Consider the following 27,416-nt stretch of genomic DNA (forward strand, 5'->3'; position numbering starts at 1 on the left):
AGGTGGGCAGCTGCCCAGGGCACCATCTTGTGGGGGGCATCAAAATGCAGGGTTCGTTTTTGGGTATTTTTAGTGGTTTTCAATTTTTGGTCTGCAGGGGGTGCAGTTTTTAGGCTGGTGGCACCAACATTTCAACGTATCATCAGGAGACTGTCCTTATGCTACCCCCCAAGTTTGGTGAGGTTTGGTTCAGGGAGTCCAAAGTTATGAACTCCCAAAGGGGGTGCCCCCATCCCCCATTGTTTCCAATGGGAGCTAATAGGAGATGGGGGCTACAGTTTTGAGGGTCCATAACTTTGGCCCTTCTGAAACAAACTTCACCAAACCTGGGGGGTATCATTAGGGCAGTCTCCTGATGAGACCCTGAAAGTTTTGAGACTGTGCCTTCAGAAATGTGCCCCACCCAGCCTGCAACCCCCATTGACAGCAATGCAGAAAACTCAATGCAGAACAAAGATTCTTGGGCAAATTTCTGGGATGTTCCTGTAGGGGGTGCATTTTTGGATGTATCAGTACCAAAATTTCAGGGTATCATCTGAATACTGTCATGATGGCACCCCCCAAGTTTGGTGCAGTTTGGTTCAGGGGGTCCAAAGTTATGGACCCTCAAAAGGGTAGCCCCCATCTCCTTAGCAAAGAATGGGGGATAGGGCATCCCCTTTGAGGGTCCATAACTTTGGACCCCCTAAACCAAAGTGCACCAAACTTGGGAGGTCCCATCAGGACAGTTTCCAGATGATACCCTGAAATTGTGGTGCTGATACATCAAAAATGCGCCCCCTGCAGGAACATCCCAGAAATTTGCCCAAGAATCTTTGTGGAGTGGTCGTGGTGGAGTGGCCTCCCATGGTGGGGGGGGGGGGGGCATCCAACTCAGGTTTTGCCCAGGGCTATAGTTTGCCTCGTTACGCCCCTGCTTTGGATAAGGCTTGGTGGCTTTTGGTCCCTCCCAACTGTAAGGTTTCAGTATGAGATGTATAGAAGCTACGACTATGAACATTTACAAAAATGGTTTGGAATTTTCTGCAGATTGTGCAAACAATGGAACATGTCTATACAATGGAAGACAAAGTTAAGGAAGAGGGAGAAGAGGAAGAAGAACCTTTACCTGTATGTTAGTAATTTTATGTATTGTTTGTGAGGGTGTTATGATTGCTACTACGGTAGCTAAGGCTGTGTATCATAGAAATCATGAATACCTGCTTATACCATGAATGATGGTTATTGTCTGACAGAAATGTGAATTTTATAGTAAACAGTTTAATGATATTAAATATTTTATACTACACTGTTAAAAAGTAGACATAATTCGATGGGAAATATTGATTAAAGGGGAAAGTTGTAGGGCATCAGATTTTCTAAAAAGAGAACAGATACAATTTTAAAAATTGGAAATTATATACAGCAATAATTCTGTTTTCCTAGTTATACATCAGAACCAGACCTTGAAGTTCTTTTTGTGGATTTTTTAGGCTGTTTAGTGTTTGTTTAATGTATTTGGGAAGTATTCTTGGAAATTTATTCTTTGAAATTATTTATTTATTTATTCTTGGACATTAGTATTCACCTCTGCAAGTTTTTAAAATCTATTTTATTTCATTGCAATTCATTTCATAATGTCTAACATTATTATTATGTCTATCCAGTATTGTACAGTGCTGAAATTTATGCTGAAAGTTATTCTTAAATTTATTATTAAGAAAATCACCATTTAATGCTTATTTTACATGACTATTTACTGGTCATTATTGTTACTATCCTCATTTATTGTTTATTATTAATTTATTGTTTATTAGAAGTGTACTTTTTAATCTCTTCTCCTTTTGATAATTGTAGTAGCTGTAGTGATGTGTTTTTTCTTTTTTCCCCTTTTCTCCCTGTTATGTGTATATAAAAAATGAAACCTTAATTTTTTTAACAAATGTCTTCTACTTTTTTAATGTTTTCTTCAGTATGGTATGTCAGATTGTGGACAGTTTTGTTTGATGGAATTTGTTTTTGTACTTTGTAATCCACTTAGCATCTCCGTGAGAAAGGCAGGCTATTAATGAAGTTAATAATAATAGTGATGATGAAAATGCAATAACAATTTTCTCATTTAAAAGCATCACCGTGAAGATATGATCACTTTCCTGATAATTTGCACACAACTTAGTAATCAAGTAGATGCTGCACTTCATGAAGAAAAAGTAGTAAGTAATGAAAAAAACTGTAATGTAAACAACTTTTGCTTTCAGATTTGCTCTCATTGAACTTGGAACATTTCCACCTTAGTTAATATGGGCACTCGAGCTGCACAGGGGTGTGCTGGCTCCAGACAGGGATTTCCACCACCCCTTCCCGTCTCAGGTTGGACTGTGAAGGTTTTAATTTATTTTTCATTTTATTTCCTTCTGTATGCTCTTCCAAGAGATCTTTATAAGTAAGCCATAATTTTTCTGTGCTGATTGGCCTTTAAACAGTACTTTAGAAGCAGATAACCAGGATCTTATCAATAATTTTCTTTCTATACTTATTCCATATTCTACTTAATGCATATCTTATTGTGTGATGACCAAATTGTCATGATATATAAAAAAGATTGAAAGGTTCACTAAAAGGTCATCTTCTGAGTTAGCAGAGGTTTGCCAACCCAGAGGACAGAGACAGTCAGTCTAGGGGCAAAAGTTGCAAAGATTAACCTTTAACATGATTGGTTAGTTCAACTGTAATTCTAGACCAATGAGAGACTGATGTGTGGGCAGGGAAAAGTATCCCTGATGTATGTATTGTATATGCTATGCTAAGTAGAGACTGAGATAGAGAGTTGAGTCTGAGTTCTGTGTGTGTTGAACTTTGTTATTGCTGAAGAGTTCTGTATAGTCTGATAGTCTTGTATAGAATAGATTTGTGTAACCTTGCAACTGCCAAAGTAAAACCTTCCAATGGAAAGAACATCTTGCGTGGAGAGTATTCTTTTCCAAGTGTGATAGAAGGTTGCAGTGAGTGCAAGAAGACTAAAGACCTTCTCATCTTACCAGAGTGACTCCGCTTTAAACTCTGCTGATACAAATGGTGTATCTTTTCTTTCCCATGCTAAATATAAACATGCCAACCATATGTTATTCCTTCTCCTTCCAAAGTCAAAAGTATCTGATCATAGTTATATATATTTTTTTAAAGAGTTGGTTTTTATACCCTGCTTTTCCCTACCTTTAAGAAGTCTCAGAGTGACTTATGATTGCTTTCCCTTCCCCTCCTCACAACAGACACCTTATGAGGTAGGTGGGGTGAGATAGTCCTGAAAGAACTGTGACTAGCCTAAGGTCACCTGGCAGGCTTCATGTGCAGGAGTGGGAAAACAAATCTCATTCTCCAGGCTAGAGTCTGTTGCTCTTTACTACTACACCAGACTGGGTCTCTGGTGTAGGGGGAGCAGCGATTTTAGACTTCTCTCCCATGCCTGCTGCTCCCTCTCCCCTGCTCAGAATTATACCTGCATAAAGCATTTTTTCTTTAAAGATGACATTGGAGCATTGTTGCATGTAATATCTGTTTTGCCCTCAATGTGTTAAAGCTCTGTTTGATCTAAGTTACCTTAATTCACACATTAAAGTTTTCATTTAAAGTTGCAGACATCAAGTGATAAACCTGCTCATGTGAATGTTTATTAATTGTGAAAGTCGTGTTATATTTATTTTTAAAAGTAAACTTGTTGATATTCAATGCTAAACAAAATATTATTATTTTCTTTCCTAGATATTAGAATCATTGCTTAAGGTAAGAACAAAGTTTTTCAAAACCATTTTTAAAGGGAATCTCTTTCTGGAAAAAGTTTAATTAGTCAGTGACTGATGGCTATTATTTTTTCCCCCTTCAAGTGGTTTGAAAAGGAGGTCCAGATGATGGAGGAGGTAAATTAAAATCTGACATCTTAAATGATAATGTTTAATAGAAAATATTTTGAGTGTATAGTATTTATCTCTGTATATTGTTTCTTTTCTTTTTTGATAAATGTTACAATAATTGAGGACCAGGAGTGGGAAATCTGTCACTTTGTTCTTAAACGTTCACAGCAGTAACTCAGGTTGACTCTTTTCCCTAGAGCAGGGGTGTCCAACTCTAGCGCTTCAGATGTTCATGGACTACATTTCCCATTAGCCTTCTGGCATGACCAGTTGGCCATGCGCGCAGGGGCTGATGAGAAGTGTAGTCCATGAACATCTGAAGCGCCAGTGTTGGACACCCCTGCCCTAGAGTCATCAGCAAAGAATCTCTGCTTGCGTTCTTTTCTTTATGTGTGTCAGCTGCACCCAGTCATTTGTTTGTGTCCTGGCACATAGTTCATGTGCCCTGGGAGAATCTGGTATTGTTCTTAGCGAGGAAGAAGAGACAAAGCCAGCTTGGGGTGGGACACAAGACAGACAGACAGACAGACAGAGAGATGTTGATTTGACTCCTTAGTCTCCAGATGCTGATCCGTTTGTAGTGCAATCCTAAACAGATTTACATTATTTCAACTCCACTGAAGTCACAACGTTTGAAGAGTGTTACTCTGCTTAGGATCACATTTTTGCAGTGCCATCTTAAGAACACTTTCTTGGAAGTAAGTTATACTGAATAGCAGAGGTGTATCGGGGAAATGGTGCCCTGTTCTGCGCACACACACCCCCCCCCGGCACCCTCTGCTTGGGGGCGGGGGTGGATCAGATGGGTGCCGTGGAGCAGGCCGGTTCTGTCTTTAGGCACCTCCCCCGCGCCAACCCAGCTCTTTCGAGCCAGGTCAGCATGTGGGAGGTGGGATGGGAAGGCGATTTTGCGCCCCCCCCCCATTGTGCCCGGGGTAATTTCACACATACACCCTGTCCCCATGGGTGGTACGCCACTGCTGAATAGACCTAACCAGGATTCTGAGTACTGCAACTCAGGACTGCTGTCTTAGACTCTCAAACAGATAAATCTTATAGCTGAATCTATGAGAGTTGGTATAGGATTGCTGTGTTACTTTATGTTGCTTGGATTGCACAAATCTCCTTGCTATACTTCTGTAAAGTATTAACAATTTAAAGTTATATGTTTTGTATGTAAAAGATAATGATGCAGAGAAATATGCATCTTTAACAATAGTTTTTGCAAAACATAATAAAAGGTGTTTGAAGTGGCCTTTCATTTTGTGCAGAGTTCAGTTAATATCTGTAGATTATGATTTATGTTAATACTTTGATATTCGACTATGTTTCAGCTAGGTGAAGAAAAAATTATTCCAGACTGGCAAATTCCGGTGGCTGATAAAAACATAACTGACAACATTAATAAACTAATGAACCGCATCCAGAGACTTGAAGACTTGAAGGGCCGTGTTCAAGAACTGCCCAAATATATGCAAGTTTCTACGCCTAGGTAGTAAAAGTGTTGTGAAATTGAGTTAAGATTAATTTAAAAATAGGATATTAGAAAAATGGAGCAAGTAACAATTTTATTGTCTGAGTAACAATTTTATTTCCCAGTTTCATATACTTAATCATAAAGACCGGGGAGTTCTCAAACAGGATATACCGTATATACTCGTGTATAAGTCGACCCGCATATAAGTCGAGGAACCTAATTTTACCACAAAAAACTGGGAAAACTTATTGACTCGCGTATAAGTCGAGGGTGGGAAATGCAGCAGCTACTGGTAAATTTCAAAAATAAAAATAGATACCAATAACATTACATTAATTGAGGCATCAGTAGGTTAAATGTTTTTGAATATTTATTTCAAAGAAAAACAGTAAACTAGCTCTTTAATTGGAAAAGAGGGTCAACAAAAACAATATGGTCTCAACAATAACTTTAAAAGTACCTTAGCTCAATCAGCAACCAAGTTAAAACACAAGAGTTAAAATCCTTCAAAATTGGATTTTTGGTCAGGGAAGGAATATTTATGTTAGCAGTACCAACATTTCAAAGTGTCTTTAGGAGACCCTCCTGATGATACCACCCAGGTTTGGTGAAGTTTGGTCCAGGGGGTCCAAAGTTATGGACCCTCAAAAGGGTAGCCCCATCTACTATTAGCTTCCATTGGAAACAATGGGGAATGGGAGCACCCACTTTGGGGATCCATAACTTTGGACCCCCTAAACCAAACATCACCAAACCTGGCTGGTATCAGAAAGAGATTATCCTGATGATACCACCCAGGTTTGGTGAAGTTTGGTTGAAGTGGTCCAAAGTTATTGACCCTCAAAATAAAGCCCCATCTACTATTAATTCCCATTGGAAACAATGGGGGATGGGGCACCCCCTTTGGGGGTCCATAACTTTGGACCACCTGAACCAAACTTTACCCAACTTGGGTGGTATCATCAGGATAGTCTCTTGAAAAATCCCTGAAATTTTGGTGCCGCTAGCCTAAAAACTGCGCTTCCTGGCGGCCTACAAAGTAAAAACCCTAAAATATTTTTTAAAATACACCTGACTCCTGTATAAGTCGAGGGGGGCTCTTCAACTTAAATGTGAGTATATGCAGTACATCCTAGATACCCTGAGAGATTATGTAATCCACTTTGAGTTCAAGTGAGAAAGATGGACACAGCGTGGCAGCTGTGAAAAAGCCAAACTCTATGCTGGGGATAATTAGGAAAGGAATTGATAATAAAACTGCAAAGATTGTCATGCCCTTATATGAAGCACTTGGAGTACTATATTCAGTTCTGGTCGCCACATCTCAAACAGGATATCGAAGAGATAGAAAAAGTGCAGAGAAGGGCAACGAGGATGTTTGAGGGATTGGAGCACTTTCCTTATGAGGAGAGGCTGCAGAGGCTGGGACTTTTTAGTTTGGAGAGGAAACGTCTGAGGGGGGATATGATTGAAGTCTATAAAATTATGCATGGGGTAGAAAATGTTGACAGAGACATTTTTCTCTCTTTCTCGCAATACTAGAACCAGGGGACATACATTGAAAATGATGGGGGGAAGAATTAGGACTAATAAAAGGAAACATTTTTTAATGCAATGAGTGATTGGTGTTTGGAATATGCTGCCACAGGAGATGGTGATGGCCACAAACCTGGGTAGCTTTAAAAGGGGCTTGGACAGATTATTGAGGAGAAGTCAATCTGTGGCTACCAATCTTGATCAGGTGCTTGGGAGCAGCAGCAGCAGGCCATTGCTTTCACATCCTGCATGTGAACTCCCAAAGGCACCTGGTGGGCCACTGCGAGTAGCAGAGTTCTGGACTAGATGGACTCTGGTCTGATCCAGCAGGCATGTTCTTATGTTCTTATGATTATAATTAGCATAAATAAATGTTACATCATATCTTTCAATTTCTAGAAGTTACTGAGATGTGTGGGGGAAACATAGGTTGGCAATAACAACAGGTCAGTTGTCTTTCCCAAGATGAAGAACTCCCTTTCTCCAGTAGTATGGTAGGCACTAGGCAACATCTTTGCAGGCCTTCCAAAGAACTTGAAGACACATCTGTTCTAGAAGGAAGCATGAAGCACATGCCTCCTGAACTGTTAGGAACAAGATCTACCAGACCACGGCCCGGAAAGCCCACAACAACCAGTAACATATTGGGGTTTTTTTCAAAGACCTCTGGAATACCTATACATGGTTTCATTTTGGAATATTCTCACATGGTTTTCTTATGAAGAAGTAGGAAGTGTACCCATATAAATGAAGTATGTATGAATGCAGCAGATGTAAGCCACAACCTTGAATAATATCTACAGCAGTATTTGAGATTACTTTCTTAATGTGAAATATGTGAACAGACAACTAAAAAGTGCTCTGTTTGAGGTGGCAATAAGTTATATTAAAGCTTTGTCTGTGGTGGCTGTTGCACACGGGCGAGCTTGTGTGGAAATTAGTATGATAGAGTACAAATAGATGGTGACTTTGACTTGCACAAATTTTTGTAAAGAAATTCCTCTCTCTTGTTTTTCAATTCCATGTTATTAATCTTCTAGTACAACTTAAATAGAAAAATACAATTTATTTGTATTCATTTTTGTTTGGAAAGCCACGTTTTGCTATAACATTCCTTAATTGTCACATTAGGCTTTCTTGATGTAGGATAAAAGGATGTAGGATATTTCCAGAATGTTGTTACTCGTATGCATTTCAAAGACTATGTTTGCAATTCTGTAAATTTTTACAGGGAGAAGAGGAGACAAGTAGGACCACCACCTGCTCTGAGAGACCCCAAAAATATTATACAAGGTAAAAATTACAATTTTATTTAGAACTTGCTGAGGAGCTGGTACATCTTGTGGTACATCTCCACTAATGAAAGGGAGATATTTGCTGATTTTCTCTTCTAAGCAGTGGTGGGATCCAAACTTTTAATAACAAGTTCCGATGGTGGTGGGATTCAAACAGTGGCGCTGCCGCACACACGCACCTCCAGCCCCTATTGGGCAGGGAGGTTGCTTTAGTAACCCCTTCTCGGCACTCAGAAAAAATTAGTAACCATTTCTAGCGAAGTGGTGAGAACTGGTTGGATCCCACCTCTGCTTCTAAGTGTATATTTTGGACTTCCCCTTGATGCTGTTCATATTTTACCCTGTTTTAATAGTTTTAACACATTCAACCACTTAGTCACTGCTTTGCTTTGTTTCAGAACTTGCTTTGAAACATGCAACTGAAGATGTGATGAATATGGTACAGGTTTTCCAAGATGACGTGGGAGCACCACGTAAGATCTTCAGAAGTTAAAATGTCCCTGTAAGATAAAAAAAAGTTGACTAAAATTTTAGTGTGTCAGTCAGCCTAAAAACTTTTCACTCTCATCTATTTTAACACCTTCACATTTTAAAGTAACTACCATTTAAGTTAACGAGTAGCATGTTCCTGACAACGAACCAGAAAAAGCCCACAAACTTTAAATGCTCAAATATTCCAATTCTGAAAAAAGAAGATGTCAGAGACTCATTCCACACAGCATATTTATAACGAACTAGCAGGTCCAGCCACGCGTTGCTGTGGCAATTGTCCTTCTCATCACAGTTTGCAACCCACACAGATGTCCATGCAGGTCCAATGATCCCCAGCATAGCCTTTTGGGGTGGTCAAATGGAATCCCTCTTTCCCTTTTCAATGCACATCGTTATATGGTGCTGTCTTGTTTTTTTTAGTATAAGGTAACCCTTCCCATTCCACAATGGAACTGTCCAGAGTGTGAATCCTGCTGTCCATGAGGCTGGTTGACATGCACAGTCCTGGCTTGGGTAAGGCAGAACTGGGGCAAGCAGGCTATCCCAGTCAGGCAGCAGAGGCAGGGTGGTGAGGCACTCAGAACAAGGCCAGCTCCCTGGGTTCTTAAAGGGCCACGTGCAAAAGAAGCGGAGCCGGTAGTGTTGGTTCGCCCCCACCCCGTAGATTTTCTTAGAAGAAAAAGGCAAACTCCAGCTTGCTTTTAGTAAAAGAGAGCTGTGGTGAATATGGGTGAGGAAGTGGGTAAGTGGTGATTGGATGTGAGGGAGGGCAGAGTGAGGTGTGTGAGGATGAAGTGGATGTGTATGAGAGTATGTGTGTTGTGTGGTAGTATTGGGTGAGGCACAGAGAGTGAAAGTTACCTGCATGTGTGTGTAGGGGGGAACCCCACCTGACGTCTCACACGGCAAAGTGTGTATGTGTTTCACTTCCACTCATATTACCTAACAGTATTACCTATTTACTGTTTTCACTGCTCATCTCTGCCCATCTGCACAAACATTCTAAGCCCTCAGGCCACAGACAGGCTGCACGAACATTCTAAGGGTGACAGTTAAACAGAGCCAGCTTCATGGCCTGGTGCGCCAGGAAAAAGACATTTTACCTGGCTCAGGTATGGACTTTCGGTGATTTGAAGGTCCGATTACCTGCCCGCAACAGGGAGGGACGTCCTGTGAAAATTTGGGGTCCAGCAGCTTCTGAGGGAGACCACCAGGGACAAACATGCGTTTAGATTTTTATATATCTAGATAGATTGCAATCATACATTAATTTGTTTTCCATTTTTAAAAAGGGAACACGAGTTCTTTTATAATGATTGCAGCTCGTTATAAATATGTCATGTAAATGAGCCAGAGCTGCGACCATTGGACCATTGCATTAATTTCCTATGTGAGTAAAGTGATGCTTAAAATATTGCAACAAGGATTGGTTTTCCAAAAGCATTCAACTGAGCTGGGTCAGCTTAGGGAGCTGACTTTTTCTGCAACTTAGGGTCTTCTTAGCCCTTCTTAGCCACAGTGGCTTGCCCTGTGCTGCTCTATGCCATTGCTGTGCCCAGATGGATATTCTGGCATATCTTGGAGATGTCCTGGTGAAGTGCCTTGTTGATTCCCTGTACATTTTCCACCCCCATCTCCCAAAGTGTGCTGTTAGTCTGTAACAGGTGTGCCTTAATCTTTCCATTTTCTCTTGCCATTATTGTCAAAGGGTTGTAATTCTGTCACAAATAGCTGGAGTGATAACAGATACTTCAACCTTTTCATCAAAGCAAAATACCTGCAAAACGTGAACCAATAAGCCCATTTATTGGTCGATTCCCCACTTACGATTAAATGCATGCTCGTCACTCCAAATATCCAGTTTTCATTCAAAACTCCACATTACACCAGCGCCGAAAATGCATTCACCCTGTTTCTGCCACTCTTACCCCTGCTCAGCACGTGTTATTTCAGAACCTAGAAGAAAGTAGACTTTTTCAAAAAGCACACAGTCAATCTGGAGCAGTGCAGAAGTTGGGGGAGGGGGATCCAGATTCAAACTACCCGCCCTTGCGAGTGATGTGGAGCCTCCGCCCTTTTTTTGAATTTCCAGATGCTGAGATTGACGTCGATTTGAGGCAACGTGGAACAGTTTTGTGACTAAATAAAAATATAACAAGGCAGCAGTAAACCATTCATTCATTCATTCATTCATTCATTCATTCATTCATTCATTCATTCATTCATTCATTCATTCATTCATTCATTCATTCATTCATTCATTCATTCATTCATTCATTCATTAACACGAAAACACTACGGGACGCGGAAATGGGGCTTCATTTTGATCGCCCGTTTCCCCATTTCAACTTGTGCGGAGAGACTTAAGTTGTGTTTCCCCCAACCTGAAAACAGTGGTGTCTCTGTGGCACAATTGACTGAGCGCTCAGCTAATGGCCAAGAGGTTGGTAGTGTGACCCCAGCCAGGGACAAGGAAGCTGTTTTTATTTTATTTCATTTCATTTTAGCCCCTGAAACTGCTTGAGAAAGTCCAGTCCTTTGTGCGCCACACTCATGATTTCAAGCATAAATGCCCACCTTTGGACACTTTCACTTTTCGGTAGTTGTGGAGAGGGGTGTGTGTGTGTGTATGTACCTTGCATTAACTTAGAAATGGAAACACGGTGGAACATGGAAACGGGGCTTTGTTTTAACCACCTGGTTCCCTGCTCCCGCATAGGCTCGTTCTGCACGTGCTTGCAGAGACGTGGATCCATCACTTTGAAAAAAAAAATTCCACCCCAGCACAACGCAGCAGCCAATCAGGATAGCTCCCAAGCGAATTGCGTGTTTGATCCGCCGACAGTGGGGATTCCTGTGTGGCTGCTGCATTTCTGAGAAGAAGGGGGCACAAGCAGTGGGGACCATGAAACCGTGTTCAAAAGATCCCAAATCTACCCAAACTGGTTTGTACCTAGTTTCATTTTTGAAGTGGAGAATCAACCATTGTTATCTATTTTTTTCAGCATCTGAAATCACGTATAAACCATTTATCCACTCTGCTCACATTATACATTAACTGTCTGTGGAGAATCCAGGTGTTGATGTTGATTGTGGTATCAGATGATGATTAGTTTCCATTCACATGTTTTAAACCAAATTTGGTTTATAAATAAAACAAATATTTGTACAAGCTCTTATGACTATGGTTTGAAATAGTTCCATAATATTCTGGGTGTTATATTTTTAAATCAAGCTAAATTTTAAATATTTCTCCAGGTAAAATATGTTCTACATATTTTTTTTTTGCTGGTGATGGCAAGAGACATTGTATTTCACAGTATCCAAATACCCAGTTTCATGAAAACATAAGTTCTTTGAGTAGATTCGTCTTTCCTTTTTGCATATTGAATAATCCATACTAGTTTTGCTCCCATGTAAAACTGTAATTTTTATTTGAATTTTTAAATAACAAACATATATTTTGAACCTGTAAGTTGTAAAGGGCTTATTTTGAGACCTGGTTCTAAAAGGAAAAGTTGTAGAGCTGATTCTTTGTGTATTCTGCCAGAAAATGTGCAGCTAGCCTAGAAATTCATCCTGGACAAGCTGCACTAAATTTTAACCTGGTGTTGTTTCATGTCACCTTGGTGGTCAATTTCTGGGTGGGTTAAGGAAAAAATTATTTGATTATTCATTTCTCTTTTTGTTATTATTCAGAAACTATTGAATCAATGAACAATCGCATGGTAGAAATAATGAAAGTATTTGAAAGACAAACGAATAAGCTCCATAGGTAAATTTTGCATATTTTTTTTCACAGAGAAAGTGTACTGTTTTAATCATATCAATTATATTATCTGTGCTGACATAAACTCAGTGGCTATACCTGGAAGGTCTCCTAGGCCGGGCATAAGATTTGTTCTCTTCCCTTCAGCGTATATGCTCAAGGGTTCAAACACAACACCAGGCCATTATGGAAGTTTCCCATATCCCTCCCAATTTTGTTCCTGACAATTGGTACACATTCAGAAGTCAGAATGGTGATAAAGGATGTGCACACAGACTCATTTCCTTAATGACTCAGTGTACTGAGTGCCTATGTATTTATCTGGGCTGGGCGGGGGGTGGGGGGGAGAGGAAAACAATGTTCTGCTGTAGACCAGGCAAATCGATTAGTTCATGGCAAAAGTGGACAGGTGGTGATGGTTCTGAAAGAATCATATGCAGTTTCTCCCTTTCACACTATATTTATGCAGTAGTCCTGTAAAATAGGTGGAAGCTGGAGAGAGAGTGACTGTTCCACTGTTCTTCCTGGCATATTAGGATTTTGATCCCAGGCTTTACCAATCCTTGTCTGACGCTAACCACAGTACTACACTGACTCCCAGTGTGAAATATAACAAATAGAAAATATGATGTAGAGTTGCATTCAAAATCTGAGTCTGACGTTTCCACACATACATTTGTGATAACTTTTTTTAAAAGGGGCAGTTCTCTTCAAGCTGTATTATAACTCTTTTTCTTGGTATAGAGATAAATAACATCACCTGATAAATAAGTCTCTATTGAAGGCACAGGACATTTTTCTCCAGGCAGTAGTTAACCCTACAAGAAGGACCTTACAAGGGATTATTGGAATACAGAAGAATCAGAAGACTGAGTTTTTATTGCTTTGCTCTACTTTCTCTTGCAGTGAACTATTTGTTGAGGGAGGAATATTGGACTCAAAGTTTTCTCTAAACATTTCCCCCCCCCCCTTTTTTTTTTCTTGAGATTGCTTTGGTGGTGGTAGTGCTCAGTGCCCTTCTCCCCAAAATGATTGTTTTAAAAAAGTAGGTCCTGAGAGGATGCACTGCAAAGAGGACTTCATTTTCATCCCCTGCAGTTTTTCAGGCAGATGTGAATGTGATTGGCTATTAAGACCATCTTTTGCAGTTGCTCATGCAACCAGGGACTCATCTACAGTAGCATTGTGAGCCTGATTCTGCTCCAGAACATGGTGAAGAACAGTAGGTTTTCATACTGTTCTTTTCTCTACCCCAAGGAATCTCAGAGCGGCTTACAATCACATCCCCTTCTCACAGCAGATATCTTGCGAGATTGGTAGGGCTGAAAGAGTTCTCAGAGAACTGTGACTGGTCCAAGGTCACTCAGCAGTCTTCGTGTGCAGGAGTAGGAAAACAAACCTCATTCTCTAGATTAGCGTCTGAAACTCTTAACTGCTACACCACAGAGGGTCTCTGGCACAGGGGGAACAGGGATTTTTATTTATTTTATTTATTGTTAAATTTATATACCGCCCCTCCCCCAAAGGGCTCTGGGCGGTGTACAACAAGAATACACAACAAACAATAAGAACACACAAAATACAGAATATAAATTAAAATTAACCCATTTAAAATACAGTGCACAGTACAAATTTATCTGCGTCCATTAAAATCCACATTAAAACCCTCCCAAAGCCTGGTGGAACAACTCAGTCTTACAGGCCCTGCGGAACTCATCAAGATCCTGCAGGGCCCGGACAGATGGAGGAAGAGTGTTCCACCAGGCAGGGGCCAGGGCCGTAAAGGCTTCACTCCTACGCAGGGGCCAGGGCTGTAAAGGCTTCACTCCTACGCAGGGGCCAGGGAAACTGGAAACATTCAAGTTAGACTGTTCTGCTCCCCAGGTGGTTTGGGGGTGGGGGGGAAACTAAAGGGGAAATAAACAAAGGCTCTGTGGGGGCATGACAGTAAAGGCTTCACTCCTACGCCATTCAAATGAGAAGAACAGGCTGCTGGGGGGAGTGTCCCTTTTCTGTCGGGTTCACTTGTCCTGGGATTATGTGAGTCCCTTGTCACATCTGTGACTGCTGTCAGGTCAGAAGCCTCCTACTTGACTGGCATATGATGAAGTTAGGTTTAGAGGCTGCTATCTGCTGTCTGGTCTAAGAAGAGTGGCCACAGGACCACGACCTCTTTGGTGGTATCACCTCCTTAGGCACACCTTCTCCATAACTATCCAACCAGCACTAAGTTGGTTTAGTTTTTTGGTCTTAGCTTAGAATTTTTATATTTTGTTTACTAAGTCTGTTAGATCTTTAATTTTACCATTCTCAGTTAAACTTTATTACATATATTTTTACATTACAATGATGTTCAGTTGCCATATTTTCTAAACTAAAAAAGCCCCAGTGTCCCAAGGAAGGGGGCATGGCTGCTGCTGGGGATCGAGGGCAGGAAAATTGTGGGTAAACCTGGCATGTGGAAACATCATTGCTGCTGTACTGAACTGGCAGCAACACCAACAGTGGTTAGAGCTTCCACGGCAGAGTAGGGATTTGGACCTGGATGTACCAGATTCTCATTTGATACTCTAACCCAGGGGCTGATGGGATTTGTAGACCATTAACATCTGGAGAGCCACAGGTTGCAGACCCCTGCTCTAACCACTACTTCCAAAGAGTTTTAGGATTGCTTCTTATGACTTATACTTGAGAGATAGAGCCTGATATAAACATGTAAATCACTGTAAGCATGCTTTTCTCCCATTTCATGGTGATGTAAATTTACAGTAATTTGCTTTTCATGTACTTTTTCCTTAGTTTAAAATTTAAAATTATTTATAGAGTGCAAACTAAGATTTTTTTTTTAAAAAAATCTTTTTTTAGAGTTACCAATGAACAAGGTGTCGTTGAAAGTGTAAGTATGCTGTTAAGCTTATGCAAATGTTTGGAACAATCATTTGATAACCAAAATTTATAATAGAAAAAATGGTTAAAATATTTTATGTTTTTAATATAACAAAGGAGATAAGTTTGAAATGGCTACAATAAAATTGCAAAATTTTTAAAAATCTCCTCAATATATAACTTGCAAATATATAATCAAAATTAAACATAATGTGTGTATTTATATGCATTCATTTATCTGTCCCTGCTGATAGGATGTCTGTTTTTTTAAAAACTGAAGTGTGTGGATGAGGGAGGTAAACTCTGTTTTCCAGCTGTGATACTAAATTGGGCAAGTCTAGAGAGAGAACATGCTTAAAGTTACTGTAGAGAATACAATAGAAGAGTACATTTACATTTCAGAGTTATTGATTAGAACATGATGTTCTCTGGTCCACATTAATTCACTCTAGAATGGTCAATTAGACTAACAGCATATGGAGCCCTGATCCTTCCTGCACCAGTACCTCCAAGAATCAGTACTTCTTTGAGGGAAATTCATTAACGGTTTTATTTGTGCAGGAGAGTCTCTGATGAATCGGCTGTCCATTGTACTGAGCCTTAGGGAGAGTATTAGGGAAAAGAACCCCACTTGGTCCCCTGCCAGCTTCTCTAAGGCTCAGTGCTATGAAAGATGTCCCATGCCACTCATTCATATACTTTTGCTTGTGTGCATGTAAAATACTTAGTTAAACTGCAGTCCAAAGGTAAGAGTGGGTAGAAAACCTTTAATCATATTTATTTGTAATTGCCAGAAGGTAGTTGACAAGAAACCGTCCTTAGCTTCTCTGAGTAAAGATGGCTCTGTCTTTAATTTCTATGCCTGCAGTAGCATTATACACTGTGCTGTTTTATAGTATACACAGTACTGTATTGTTAACAAAAAAAAAGAGAGAGTAAAGTGGTTATTAGATCTTCTGCATCAGTGGACCGAGTATCATGGTTAAAAGCTGTCCCTCCGCCTCATCATTCTTTCATTTAACACTTTCAAACAGATTTCATGTGTTTGGGGACACACGCAACAGTATTATTTCCCCTTAAATTTGTGTCTGTGTGTATTTAGAAATTACAGAAGATACAGCATGACTTCCAAAAGCTAGCAGAAGAGAAAGAGATAATGGAAGATGAATTTCTAAAGATGAAAACTTCAAATATAACAGTGAGCATGATAACTGAATGATTTAAGAACCAAATGTGAAAAAATAGACTTCACTGAAAAACGAGGCTTCAGTATCATGTTCCAGTTATGGGTTAGGAGTTCTTATATTGGCAGAATTTTTGACATATTTCTGCTACTGGCAAGTGCATATTAGAGTACGATAGCTGGCTCTCAGGGTATGTCTGCATGTGCTGTTCAGGTGTGGGGGTAGGACATTTATTGAGTCGTCTGAACTTTGTAATGCCCAGTTTTTCTATTCAGCACATAGTGGTGCACTGTACCATGGTTTGAATGTTGGGATAACACATTCATCTCTAGCTCTTGTTTGTTTTGTTTGAAAGAGGTAAAACCTCCTTGTTTTGTCTGTCTTCCTTCCCTCGCTCCCTTTTATTCTGTTTGGGATTCTGATTTTCAGTTCAAGTGCAAATCATAGTTTGCCAATTTAAAAAGAATGGTGTACTATGGTGGGCTGCAAAAGTGGCAGTAACTAGTCGGCTTACTCCACACAAGTGGAAAAGACAGGTATGGCATTATTGCCTCTTTTTGCAGTCACCATTTCATGTTTCTTCCTCACTGCAGAAGTTGTTTCCTAGGATAAATTTTGTAATGCAGTTTAGTATCCTTGTGGTGACCGGGAGATTAACTGAGCAACAAAGAATTGATTCCATGTGATAGATTGCATCTGAAGTGTGAAAATGTTTAACCGAGGGGCAGGATGATCAGTTCCTTATTCTGTCAGAGCTTTGTGAAAGGGTCCGAACTATGGCTTGCTCATACATATCTCCGAATGCATGACTGCACAGATTAACAATATTGATGGAGAAAGCAAATTTTTGTCCTTTGTTGCAGCATAAAGCATCAACAGATACCAGGAAAACATTATTAGCCAAACTGGAAAAGGAAAGAGCTGAAGGGAAAGGTCGTGCTCAGCAAGACAGGTAAGGCCTAACTATAAGAAAAGAATTACATACACAGTCAAGAATTTTAGACAAAATTCATCAAATGCAGCCAGCTAGTAATTTAAAAGCATTTTTTCTCTTTGCTGCTCTATACTGCTTGTTGCTCATTTATAGGTTGGTTACAGTGCTACCTGGGATAACATTGTAAGGGTCTGTTACTCCAGTCAAGAACTGAGATTCGGGAATATTTCAAGAGCTTTACTGATCTGTGTCAGAACCCGGGGTTCAAAAAGCCAGAGCTGAAGGCTCTGGTTCTTGCCCCCCTCCCCGTATATATCTTGAAACATTTGCTCATCCAAGTAATCCCTCTCCCATTCGTTCCCAAAACAATTTGCATAAGAAAGGACAGTGGGAAGGACCATTGTTATGGTATTTCAGTACAACAGGCTTCCTCCTCCTCCTCCAGGAAACTGGAGATAAGGTGGAGATTTGCCTAATTCACCATGTTACAAGCAAGCTATAGAAAAAACCAGCCAGCCTCGGGCACAGTGATAATGGGGCCAGATGTGGCCTTGACTCTGAATGGAAGATGCCAGGTCCAACGGGAGCCAGTCCTGACAAATATGTTCTAACCTGCCTAACCAGAGGGAGGTGGTGTTTATATGTGTTGAGCATAGGAAGATCAGTTTCATCACGCGAATGTTTTGAATACTTTCTTGACCTAATAGCTAATTTGTTATCCTGTATTTTCTGAATGACAGGATGAGAAAGCCTTCAAAGATAAAAGACCCTGAAGCTGCGAAAATGAAAGAAGATCTAACTAAAGCACAGGTACTAAATAAACAAGATCAGACAGCTTTCTGAGAAGACAAAGCTTTATGTAACTGTATTTGACCGCTAGAGCTTTTTAAAACAGCCTTCTCCAGAAAGGATTTAGACAGAAGGATTTTTTAAACAGAGCAAATCCCTTAACTTCTTTGATGTCTGCACAGAAGTTGAGGATTAAGTATAATGTAACTGAACATGTCACTTGCTAATTGATCCTTGTCAAGTAGTCAAATTAACTGGTTGTGCAATGTTTCAGTTGAAGTACATTTTCTGATTTAGGACAGGAAAGCCAAATACATTGCTTTACTTCTTTGGGAAGGGTTGGGAATATGTTTGTGGAGAAGCAGGGCACATTGGCTATCCAAGAAATGCCTAAATATGTGTTAAAATATTGACTCTTTTTTTTTTGTATTGTAGGCAAATATTCAGTCTCTTGAAAAAGAGAAGAAAATGCTAGAAGAGAAACTCCAGAAAGTTTTAGAGGTATTACTTTCAGCAGCTTCCGATAGCTTTAGGTGTTAAAAAAATTGTGAAGTTATTATTAGTAGAAATCTGTATCCAAAGAACTTGAATGGTTAGTACAAGTTAATTGAATTTTTTCCACAGTATCACCTTACTACTCCTTGGCCCTTTTTTGCTTCCGCAGGATGCCAAGTCACAGCACTGTAGCGGGAATAGAGTCCACAATTTGCAGAATTCCCCCAGGAGGCTCTAGGCTTCAGACCCAGGAATTAGTAATGATTGCAAAATCATATTATTATGGATTTCACTATTGTTTGCTCTCCCTCTCATATTCTCTTCAGAGCAAAATTCTATCTAGGAGGTTCTGATAAGCAATCTACAGAGGATTCATGTTTGATGGATTCATCCTTTCTGGTGTCTATGGAGAAAGTAGCATTTTTGACCCGTGTGTGGTATATTGGCCATTATTCAGAACAGAGGCCTGTGTATGCCTTCTGTACACTTATCCAAATCTCTCTTCCCCAGGTCTCCAGTTCACTTTGGTCTTGACTTGTGCCTGGTTTTTTGCAAGCCATATCCTGGACAGGTATATAGAGGCATATATGCTGTGTCACAGCTGACACTCTGGGTGCCAGAGGTGTAGCTAGGGAAAATGGAGCCTGGTACAAAATCTGAGTTTTGCGCCCAGCCCCCCCGGCCCAGTCCGGTATGGGTGGCTTCCCCATGACCCAAGGCTGCCCTCCCCCACTACAACCAAGGAACAATTTTTTGCACCATGTCATCTCAAAGTCACCATCACATTATAGAACATGCCCCAACTCACAAATCTGAACGTACCTAGAGTTCCTGAGTTTAAACAACATTGAAAGTGATGCTGTTTTTTGTGGGGGAGGGGGTCCACCCTGAAATAGCATCACTTTTAATGTTGTTTAGAGAGCCCAGATTCTCATTTCAAATCCACCTTAAAGGGAGAATCTGGGCTCCCTAGCTTAAACAACATTGAAGATGCTGTTTCAGGGTAGATTCCCCACCCACCACCCAAACAGCATCACTTTCAGTGTTGGTTGTTGTGGGTTTTCCAGGCTGCGTGACCATGGTCTGGTAGATATTGTCCCTAATGTTTCACCTGCATCTATGGCTGGCATCTTCAGAGGTGTATCACAGAGAGAAGTCTGTTATACACTGTGTCCAGACTACTCTCTTATAACAGACTTCTCTCTACCAGACCACGGTCACACAGCCCGGAAAACCCTCAACAATCAGTTGAATCCATTTGTGAAAGCCTTCTACAATACTTTCAATTTTTTTAAATCAAGGGAGCCAAGATTCTCCGTTTAAATCCATGCAGTAGGGGAGGAGGGTTGATTTAAAGGGAGAATCTGGGGAAAATTGGAGGGTGCCTATTAGGGGAGCAATGTTTAAGTTAGCTGTACCAAAATTTCAGGATACTTTCAGGAGACTCTCCTGATGATACCACCCAAGTTTTGTGAAGTTTGGTTCAGGGGGTCCAAAGTTATGGACCCTCAAAAAGGTAGCTCCATCTACTATTACTCCCATTGAAAACAATGGGGAATGGGGGCACCCCTTTTGGGGGTCCATAACTTTGGACTCCCTGAACCAAACTTCACCAAACCTGGCTGGTATCATCAGGAGTGTCGTCTGAGGGTATCCTGAAATTTTGGTGCCACTAGTCTAAAAACTGCGCCCTCTGCCGGCCAACAAAGTAAAAACAGAAAAAGTTTTTAAAATGTATTTTCAATTTTGGCGCCCCCTGCAGGCGTGCCCGGTGCATCGCGCACCCCCCACCCCAATTGGCCATGCTGACAGAGGCTGATGGGAATTGTAGTTCCTGAACATCTGGAGAGCCGCAGGTTCCCTACCCCTGCCCTGGTGGCTTTGCCACTGCTGGGTGCTGACACATGAGAGCTCCAAATGTCAGTCAGGTTGCTTTCAAAGGGCCAGCATAGTGTAGTGGTTAAGAGTAGGTGGACTCTGATCTGGAGAACTGGGTTTGATTCCCCACTTCTCCACATATCTGGTGAGCGAGATTTGTTTCCCTACTCTTACACATTCCTGCTGTGTGATCTTGGGCTAGTCACAGTTCTTTGGAACTCTCTCAGCCCCACCTACCTCACTGGGTGTTTGTTGTGAGGGGGGAAGAGAAAGGAGCTTGTAAGCCCCTTTGAGTTTCCTTACAGGAGAGAAGGGGGTATAAATCCAAATTCTTCTTCTTTGGTTTGGTGTTTAACTGGAGTGGGGTTATTTAAAGTATCTTATGATTTCATCCACTTCTGTGTCATCTCCCCGCCGCCCCCACTTTGTTGTAATCTATTTCAAACCTGATTCTGCCCCCAAAACATCACAGTCAAAACATATTTGTATGCCACATAGATAGGAAGGTACAAATTTTTGCAGGTCCAAAAAAACCTCACTATATGTGACACTGTTACACTCAGACTCTGCCACACTCAATCATACAGTTTTAGCCAATCCTCCTTCTAACTGTACCTCCTGTCCCATATAGGTTCCATAATCCTGAGCATAACCTTTTATTGGTAAAAGGAAACCCCGTCTTCCTTTTTTCACCAGTGAAAAAGCTGACTGGATTCAACCCAGTATCCAGAATAAGATGAATGTCAGTATTTACATGTGGATTTCCCTAAGCAAATATTAACAGATGTTTAGCTGACTGTTTGGTGGTGTTTTTGGAATTACAGAATATTTCTAATTATCAGCATTTATAGGTAAATGTTGACATTTGTCACATTTTAGACATCTACTGTTATATGGTAAGAATGCAAGACTTTGAAATCAGATGTGATTGCTCTACATATTTCTACTGTAAATTACAAATTATGTTGAAGTATATGTTGTTTTAACTTTTTAAAAATAGGAAGCTAATATGGCTCGGGGTAAACTGGCTGAAATACCCCCAGATATTCCAGATTGGGAGTTCCCTTATACAGCTCTTGAAGAAAAAGAAAAAGAGTTATCTAAGAGAACCAGAAAAGGATCAAAAGTTAAAGGCAAACCATCTGCTGAGGGAACAGTTCAGAAAACAACAAGGTTTGACATTGCGAAAGCAGGCGAAGCATTACCTGGAAAAGATTACGAAACTTCCACAGCGCCCCAAGCAAAAGATGGTAAACCCAAGAAAAAAGGGGCAGATTTATCTGACCTTGAACGTAGCTCTCTTCATAAAATACCTTCTGGTGTTTCTGAAAAACAGCCAAAACAATATGTAAGAATTTTATTATTATTTAGTTAGTTAGTTTTGTATTTCGCCTTATCCCTGAAGGGCTCTGCGTGGGTTACAACATAGTTTAAACATGCATAATTTATTTATTTTTTTAAATATTTTTATTGATATTTCGGAATTATTACAGATTTATATTGTATACTTTATATACATCCTCCATATCATTTTTCCCCCTTTCTCCCCCCTCCCTCCTTCTTCTTCTCTTCTTTAGATGCGCAGCAGCAGGTCCATTCTTTTCAATCTTCTTGTCCATTTTCTTCTGTAATTCCAATTTCGTTTAGCCAGTCTTTGAATTCCATCCAAATCTCCTCTATATCCTTTTGTTTTTCTTGCCATCTTTGATTTCTTTTGACATTGTGTCTAAAAAATTCTCCCTAATTGTATTTCTCTGCTCCCCATACATATTCCAACCATTTCTGTATTGTCCAGATTTTTTTGTCCTTCCCCACCCTAAATGCTATTACTGCATGTGGACCTCCAAATTTAACTTCATGAATTTGAAAAGTTTTCGTTTTCTTTGTTCTATTATAGTATAATCCACTATACCTATAAATAGTAAAACTACATTTATCTTCTTTTATTTTTACTCCTTTACATATTTTTCTATGTATTTTACTACATTTTCCCACATATTTTTTACTTCTATACATTCTAGCCACATATGGGTATATATTGCATTTTTTTCTCTCCATAATGCCAACATTTCTGACTGAGCCCACTCTTATCATATATGCCAACTGTTTCGGTGTTCCTATAAATTTCATTCTTAATTTCATTAATTTCTCTAAGCCCCTGCATATTTATCTATTTTTATTTTATCTCATATTATCTATAATCCTTTTAATAAGGTCTATGTCTTTCTAATTCCACTTTGTTGCTATTTTTTTTCCATTATGATTCTTACTTCCTCATGAATTCTTGATCTTCTATCATGTTTTTGTATATAACTCCTAATATTTGTCCTTTCTTTTCCTCATATATTTTTATACAACTTTTCATTATATACTCTTCCTCCCTCCTGGAGGCTTTTATCTTTCCTCTAGATTCCTCTTAATAGTAAATCCAGTTTTCTTTACCTCCTTTCTCTATAAAATTTGGAAACTAAATACACTCTCCTCCTCTTTTCATTGTACAGTTGTGCTACTCTTGTATATTCCTTGCCCTGTGTAGAGATCATATTGTTTGTGCCTCTTCCTGTCCAACCATGCTCATGAGTGGTGCCAAGAATCTGTGCAGCCCTTGGCATCCATTTTCCCTTCCATTTCCTCCTGTGATTTCCATTAACACCTTTCTAGGGCCTTTTAATTTTTGTCTTTCTATTTTTGAACAACTTGAATATATTCCAAAGCTACCCGTGTTCAAGTTTATTTCATTTTCGAACTTCATCCATCTGTCTCTTTTATCTATTTGAATTCCCATCAAACTTTTTATTTGACATGCCTCGTAGTATTCCTGTAATTTTGGGAGCCCCCAGCCCATTAGTTTTTTAGACATATAGACTAAAAACATGCATAATTTAAAACATCCTACCACTAAAAATATAAATCCTACTTTAAAACCAGTTATAAAATTATTACAATAATGCTGATTACTAGATGATATCAATTAATCCATCCCACCATTCCTCCCCCCACTCCCCGTCTTCCCTGCCTTCCCCTCCCTCCCCTGGAGACCGAAAGATGTTGAATATATTTGATCAATCCGGCTGGCTAGTTGGGAAAGGCCTGGTGGAACAGCCACATTTTGCAAGCCCTGCAGAATTGACATAGTTTGAATATTACATATAGATTATTTTTGATAAAGCAACATTTGCAACTTCATGCTATGTTTTCCACGAGGGAGACATTGGTCATTAATATGAGATCTGGGAATGAGATCCCAAAAGTTCCTTTTATTAAATAGAAGCCATAGGGCAGTACAATTTCTGGATTAGGATAGTAGATTCAAAACGTATCAGATTTCTCCAGTGGGGAAAATGACTTTGCTCTTTTTTTGAAGGAATGGATGGTACAATGTTGCTTAAAGCTAGGATAGACATCAGGGAGGCTCTCAGGAGAAAGCAAGAAAAAGTCAGTAAAGGCTAGATGGGGTTCTTATTAATTATTATTTAGATTTATTCCCCTTCCTTTACGACAGTCTCATTTTCAGATCTCATCGTAATAACCAATGTCTCCCTCATGGGATGAGAGGCACTTGGCATACAGTGCTCTTTGGACTTCTGTAAAATTCCTATTGCACATGAACATCTTGGAACTCAGAGAAGTCTATTCTGTGAGCCTTTCAGGCCCTCCTGCCCAGAGTCACTATCAAATGGCAACAGAAAAGCCACAGCTACATTCTGTCTGAACAAGTGGTCGGGGCAAGGGGGGGGGGCAGGGAGACATGGTCTCATTTTGCCATGAGGCTATGCAACTTAGAAAATTCAGTACTTGCCACCATTCATCCATTCAAGCAATTCACATGCAAATTCAAAGAACCTCCTGGCACAGTTTATCACCCACTGTACAGGCCTGCCTAGCTGCAATAGTTTTGATGCACATCCATATAGAAATAAAATCAGTTTTTTGCCCAGAATCAAAATTCTTAAAGGGGTTACTGAGTAATTTTCCACCAGTGCCATACCCACTTAAATGGACCCTGTCTGTGGTCCTCCAGAAAGACATGTCCAGACTCTTTCAACCTGTGCCCCCCTTGTCTTTTTCAAATCATAACTGGTAAAATGGTCTTGCTAGTCACAATCATAATGGCTTGCATAATCCATGAACTGCAAGCACTCAGGCATGCCCCTTCTTTTCTAAAGATCTATGACTAGCATAGTCCATTGTGTATGCCTTGAATTCCTTCCTCAACTAGTTTCTTCTTTCCACCTCAATCAGGGAATTTCCCTACCAGTCTTTTATCACTTCCCTAAAAACAATGGATCTTAGGGGAAACTGCTTTTTAAATGAACACTGTAATGATTTCTTCAATTTAAAGCAAATAAAATCATACTGTAAATTTCCCATGTCACAAGAGGGAATTAGAAAAAGATTTTTTTAATAGAAAAAAGCAGTTGACATAACACTATAGGGTTATAGCAATCCGTCTGCCTGTTCTTCTTAATGCCCAGCTTTCATTTTTTTTAAAAAAAGTCTCTATGCCATTTTTATTGTGTAGATAGAGGGGGGGAGGGCATATTTTTACATTTTTGTTATGGAGATATAGGGAGAAATTGATATTTTAACATTTTAAAAGGTGAAAGCCAGGAATTCAGAGGTGGTATCATATTGTAACCATAGAGGTGGTATCATATTGTAACCATAGAGATATTTTTCCTATTTTTAAAAGCCCAAAAAGGCTTTTGGTCACAAGTAAGGTAATTATGATTTTGGGAGTCTGGCATAAGCAAAGCTCAGGAGAAATTGCTACGTGGATACTCCACTGCCATTTCAAAATTTTCTGCATTTGCACAGGCAGTAAAGGCTACAAGGAGAATCATTGTCACATAGAAACAATCTGAGATAAATAAAAAGTCATATTAGTATTACTAATATCCCTTTATTTTAAAGTTCTTATATTAAGAGGGAGTGTGTATGTTGGGGCTGATTCACATACCAATACTGTTCTCAGGCAGATTCTTTCAGTTTCCTTGCAAATATTTTGATGCTTTCTGTCAACAAATTGATCCACCAACCTATCATGAAATAAAACAACAACAATCAGAATAAACCATTCTACATTATTAAAACAACCTTAAAATCTTTATTTAAACTAGTAAAAACATTAACTTTGAATCAGCAACAAACCAGTTCTTAAAAATGTTGAATGCAACAATACAAAGGGAAGGAAAAACAAAATAATTAAACTACACCTGGTTCTATTTTTGTTAAGAAAATAAAGATCTAGGGATCATTGATCAGTACAATTTGGGGAATTTAAGGTATCAACAATACAGTTTCCATGGTGGATTATATTTTAAATGTCACACATGATATTTGGAAGAACTTTTTTTTTGTCTGTGAGTCCTGGCTGAACACTTAAGTAAGATTATTTCAGAGCTAATGGCAATAGCAGCAGCATCTCAGATCCAAAACTGGCCTCCACCTGTCTAATTAGTTGATGGGCAGCCCAATCCACAGCCCAAGGAGGGTGGGGACGGCACTGCTGCCACACCATGCCACCTCTACCTCCAGATAAATAAAAAAATATTCCCCTGCTGCCAGAAAGCCCTCCTTAGGACTTAATAGATTTACACCATCCAAAAGGGTGGCATAAGTCCAAGCCCCAGGCTGCGGCATATCTTCCCTCAAAGCTGAGGCGGAACATTGACTCCACCCCTAAGAATGACCTGGACGACCCACCACCCCAATTGGACTCTGGTGCAGCTTTGCAGCATCCCTGGCTTCTGTGGTTCACTATGGAGCTGAGAGGTGGCCAGCTCCCGGCACCTTTTGTTGGGGAATTGTTTCCCTATTTGGGTAATAAGCAGAGTGAGAGGAAAGACCAGGAGACTTTTGCTGTGATTATAAAAAGAAACTTTACTTAACTAAATCAGGGTAGGGTATACATGGAATAAACATAACAAATCCTTACTATTCTAGTACAAACTTAGTTGCAGAACTTAGGCACATGTGAGCCCACATGTGGCCTAGGCATTCCACCTCTTAAGGTGAATCCATCTTACAGGCACAAGAAAAAACCTCGTGTGTGTGAGACAAAGAAAACATAGTTAACTTTATAACCTCTGACCTACGTGCTCTGCCTCACCTAAGCAATGTCGGATTAGCTGCCCAATGACTAATCAATGAATTGATAGCAAGACACTGACCTCACTAGCTAATTAACATGCACACAGTTAACCCCTTGTTGTCAGGATTGTGACAGACACTTGCAAATCCTAACACCTTTGCCCCTTCCACTGGCATGGGATACTCCTTGTGCCGGCAGAGGGGGCCAATGCGTTGGGGTTGCCCTGTGACAGCTCCGCATCATTATTCAGCCCCCCCCCTTTAGGATTGGGCTGTTATTCATTAAAAGAACTTTTAAGAATACTAAACTCTAATCTAAAGGTTGTCTTCTTCAACAGAATGCCCACTGCTGTGTGAGGAGTGCTCTACAGTCATTACCATTTATCACTTTAGTATGTTATGGTATGCAAATGGGAGCTGTGTTTAATAAAACAACCCTAGAGACCTTCCCAATTCTCTTTAAGTAAAGACTTATTTAGAGCTTTTAGGCATAATATTCTGCAAAAGGAATGACAAAGAAGCCGTTTCTGATGGAGATATATTCCTTCAGCTTGCAAGTACTTTTCTGAAACAGAATCTATTAGTGGAGAAACTTCACTAAATATTAAGGGTATCTTGTATAAATGATGCGTAAAGGTGTGATAAATAGTATAAAGATTTTTTCTATTCCTTGTTCTGCTCTAATTTTCTTTGTAATTTTA

The 27,416-nt window shown here is 39.9% G+C and overlaps 1 protein-coding gene across 5 annotated transcripts in view; it reads left to right on the top strand.

The window, feature by feature from the left end:
* LOC125440487 (putative leucine-rich repeat-containing protein DDB_G0290503) overlaps positions 1 to 27,416 on the top strand; it is a 119,517-nt gene that overhangs the window by 6,761 nt on the left and 85,340 nt on the right. For all 5 annotated transcript variants that reach the window (XM_048510319.1, XM_048510318.1, XM_048510321.1 and 2 more), the window contains exons 3-16: positions 1,030 to 1,110; positions 2,106 to 2,192; positions 3,739 to 3,759; positions 3,861 to 3,893; positions 5,222 to 5,379; positions 8,132 to 8,193; positions 8,594 to 8,668; positions 12,387 to 12,462; positions 15,322 to 15,352; positions 16,445 to 16,540; positions 17,390 to 17,478; positions 18,201 to 18,270; positions 18,685 to 18,750; positions 21,623 to 21,970. In XM_048510319.1, coding sequence (XP_048366276.1) covers positions 1,030 to 1,110; positions 2,106 to 2,192; positions 3,739 to 3,759; positions 3,861 to 3,893; positions 5,222 to 5,379; positions 8,132 to 8,193; positions 8,594 to 8,668; positions 12,387 to 12,462; positions 15,322 to 15,352; positions 16,445 to 16,540; positions 17,390 to 17,478; positions 18,201 to 18,270; positions 18,685 to 18,750; positions 21,623 to 21,970 — 1,293 coding nt within the window. The remainder of the gene's footprint in view (positions 1 to 1,029; positions 1,111 to 2,105; positions 2,193 to 3,738; positions 3,760 to 3,860; positions 3,894 to 5,221; positions 5,380 to 8,131; positions 8,194 to 8,593; positions 8,669 to 12,386; positions 12,463 to 15,321; positions 15,353 to 16,444; positions 16,541 to 17,389; positions 17,479 to 18,200; positions 18,271 to 18,684; positions 18,751 to 21,622; positions 21,971 to 27,416) is intronic.

Source organism: Sphaerodactylus townsendi, linkage group LG11 (genome assembly GCF_021028975.2).
Source record: "Sphaerodactylus townsendi isolate TG3544 linkage group LG11, MPM_Stown_v2.3, whole genome shotgun sequence".
Taxonomy (NCBI): Eukaryota; Metazoa; Chordata; class Lepidosauria; order Squamata; family Sphaerodactylidae; genus Sphaerodactylus; species Sphaerodactylus townsendi.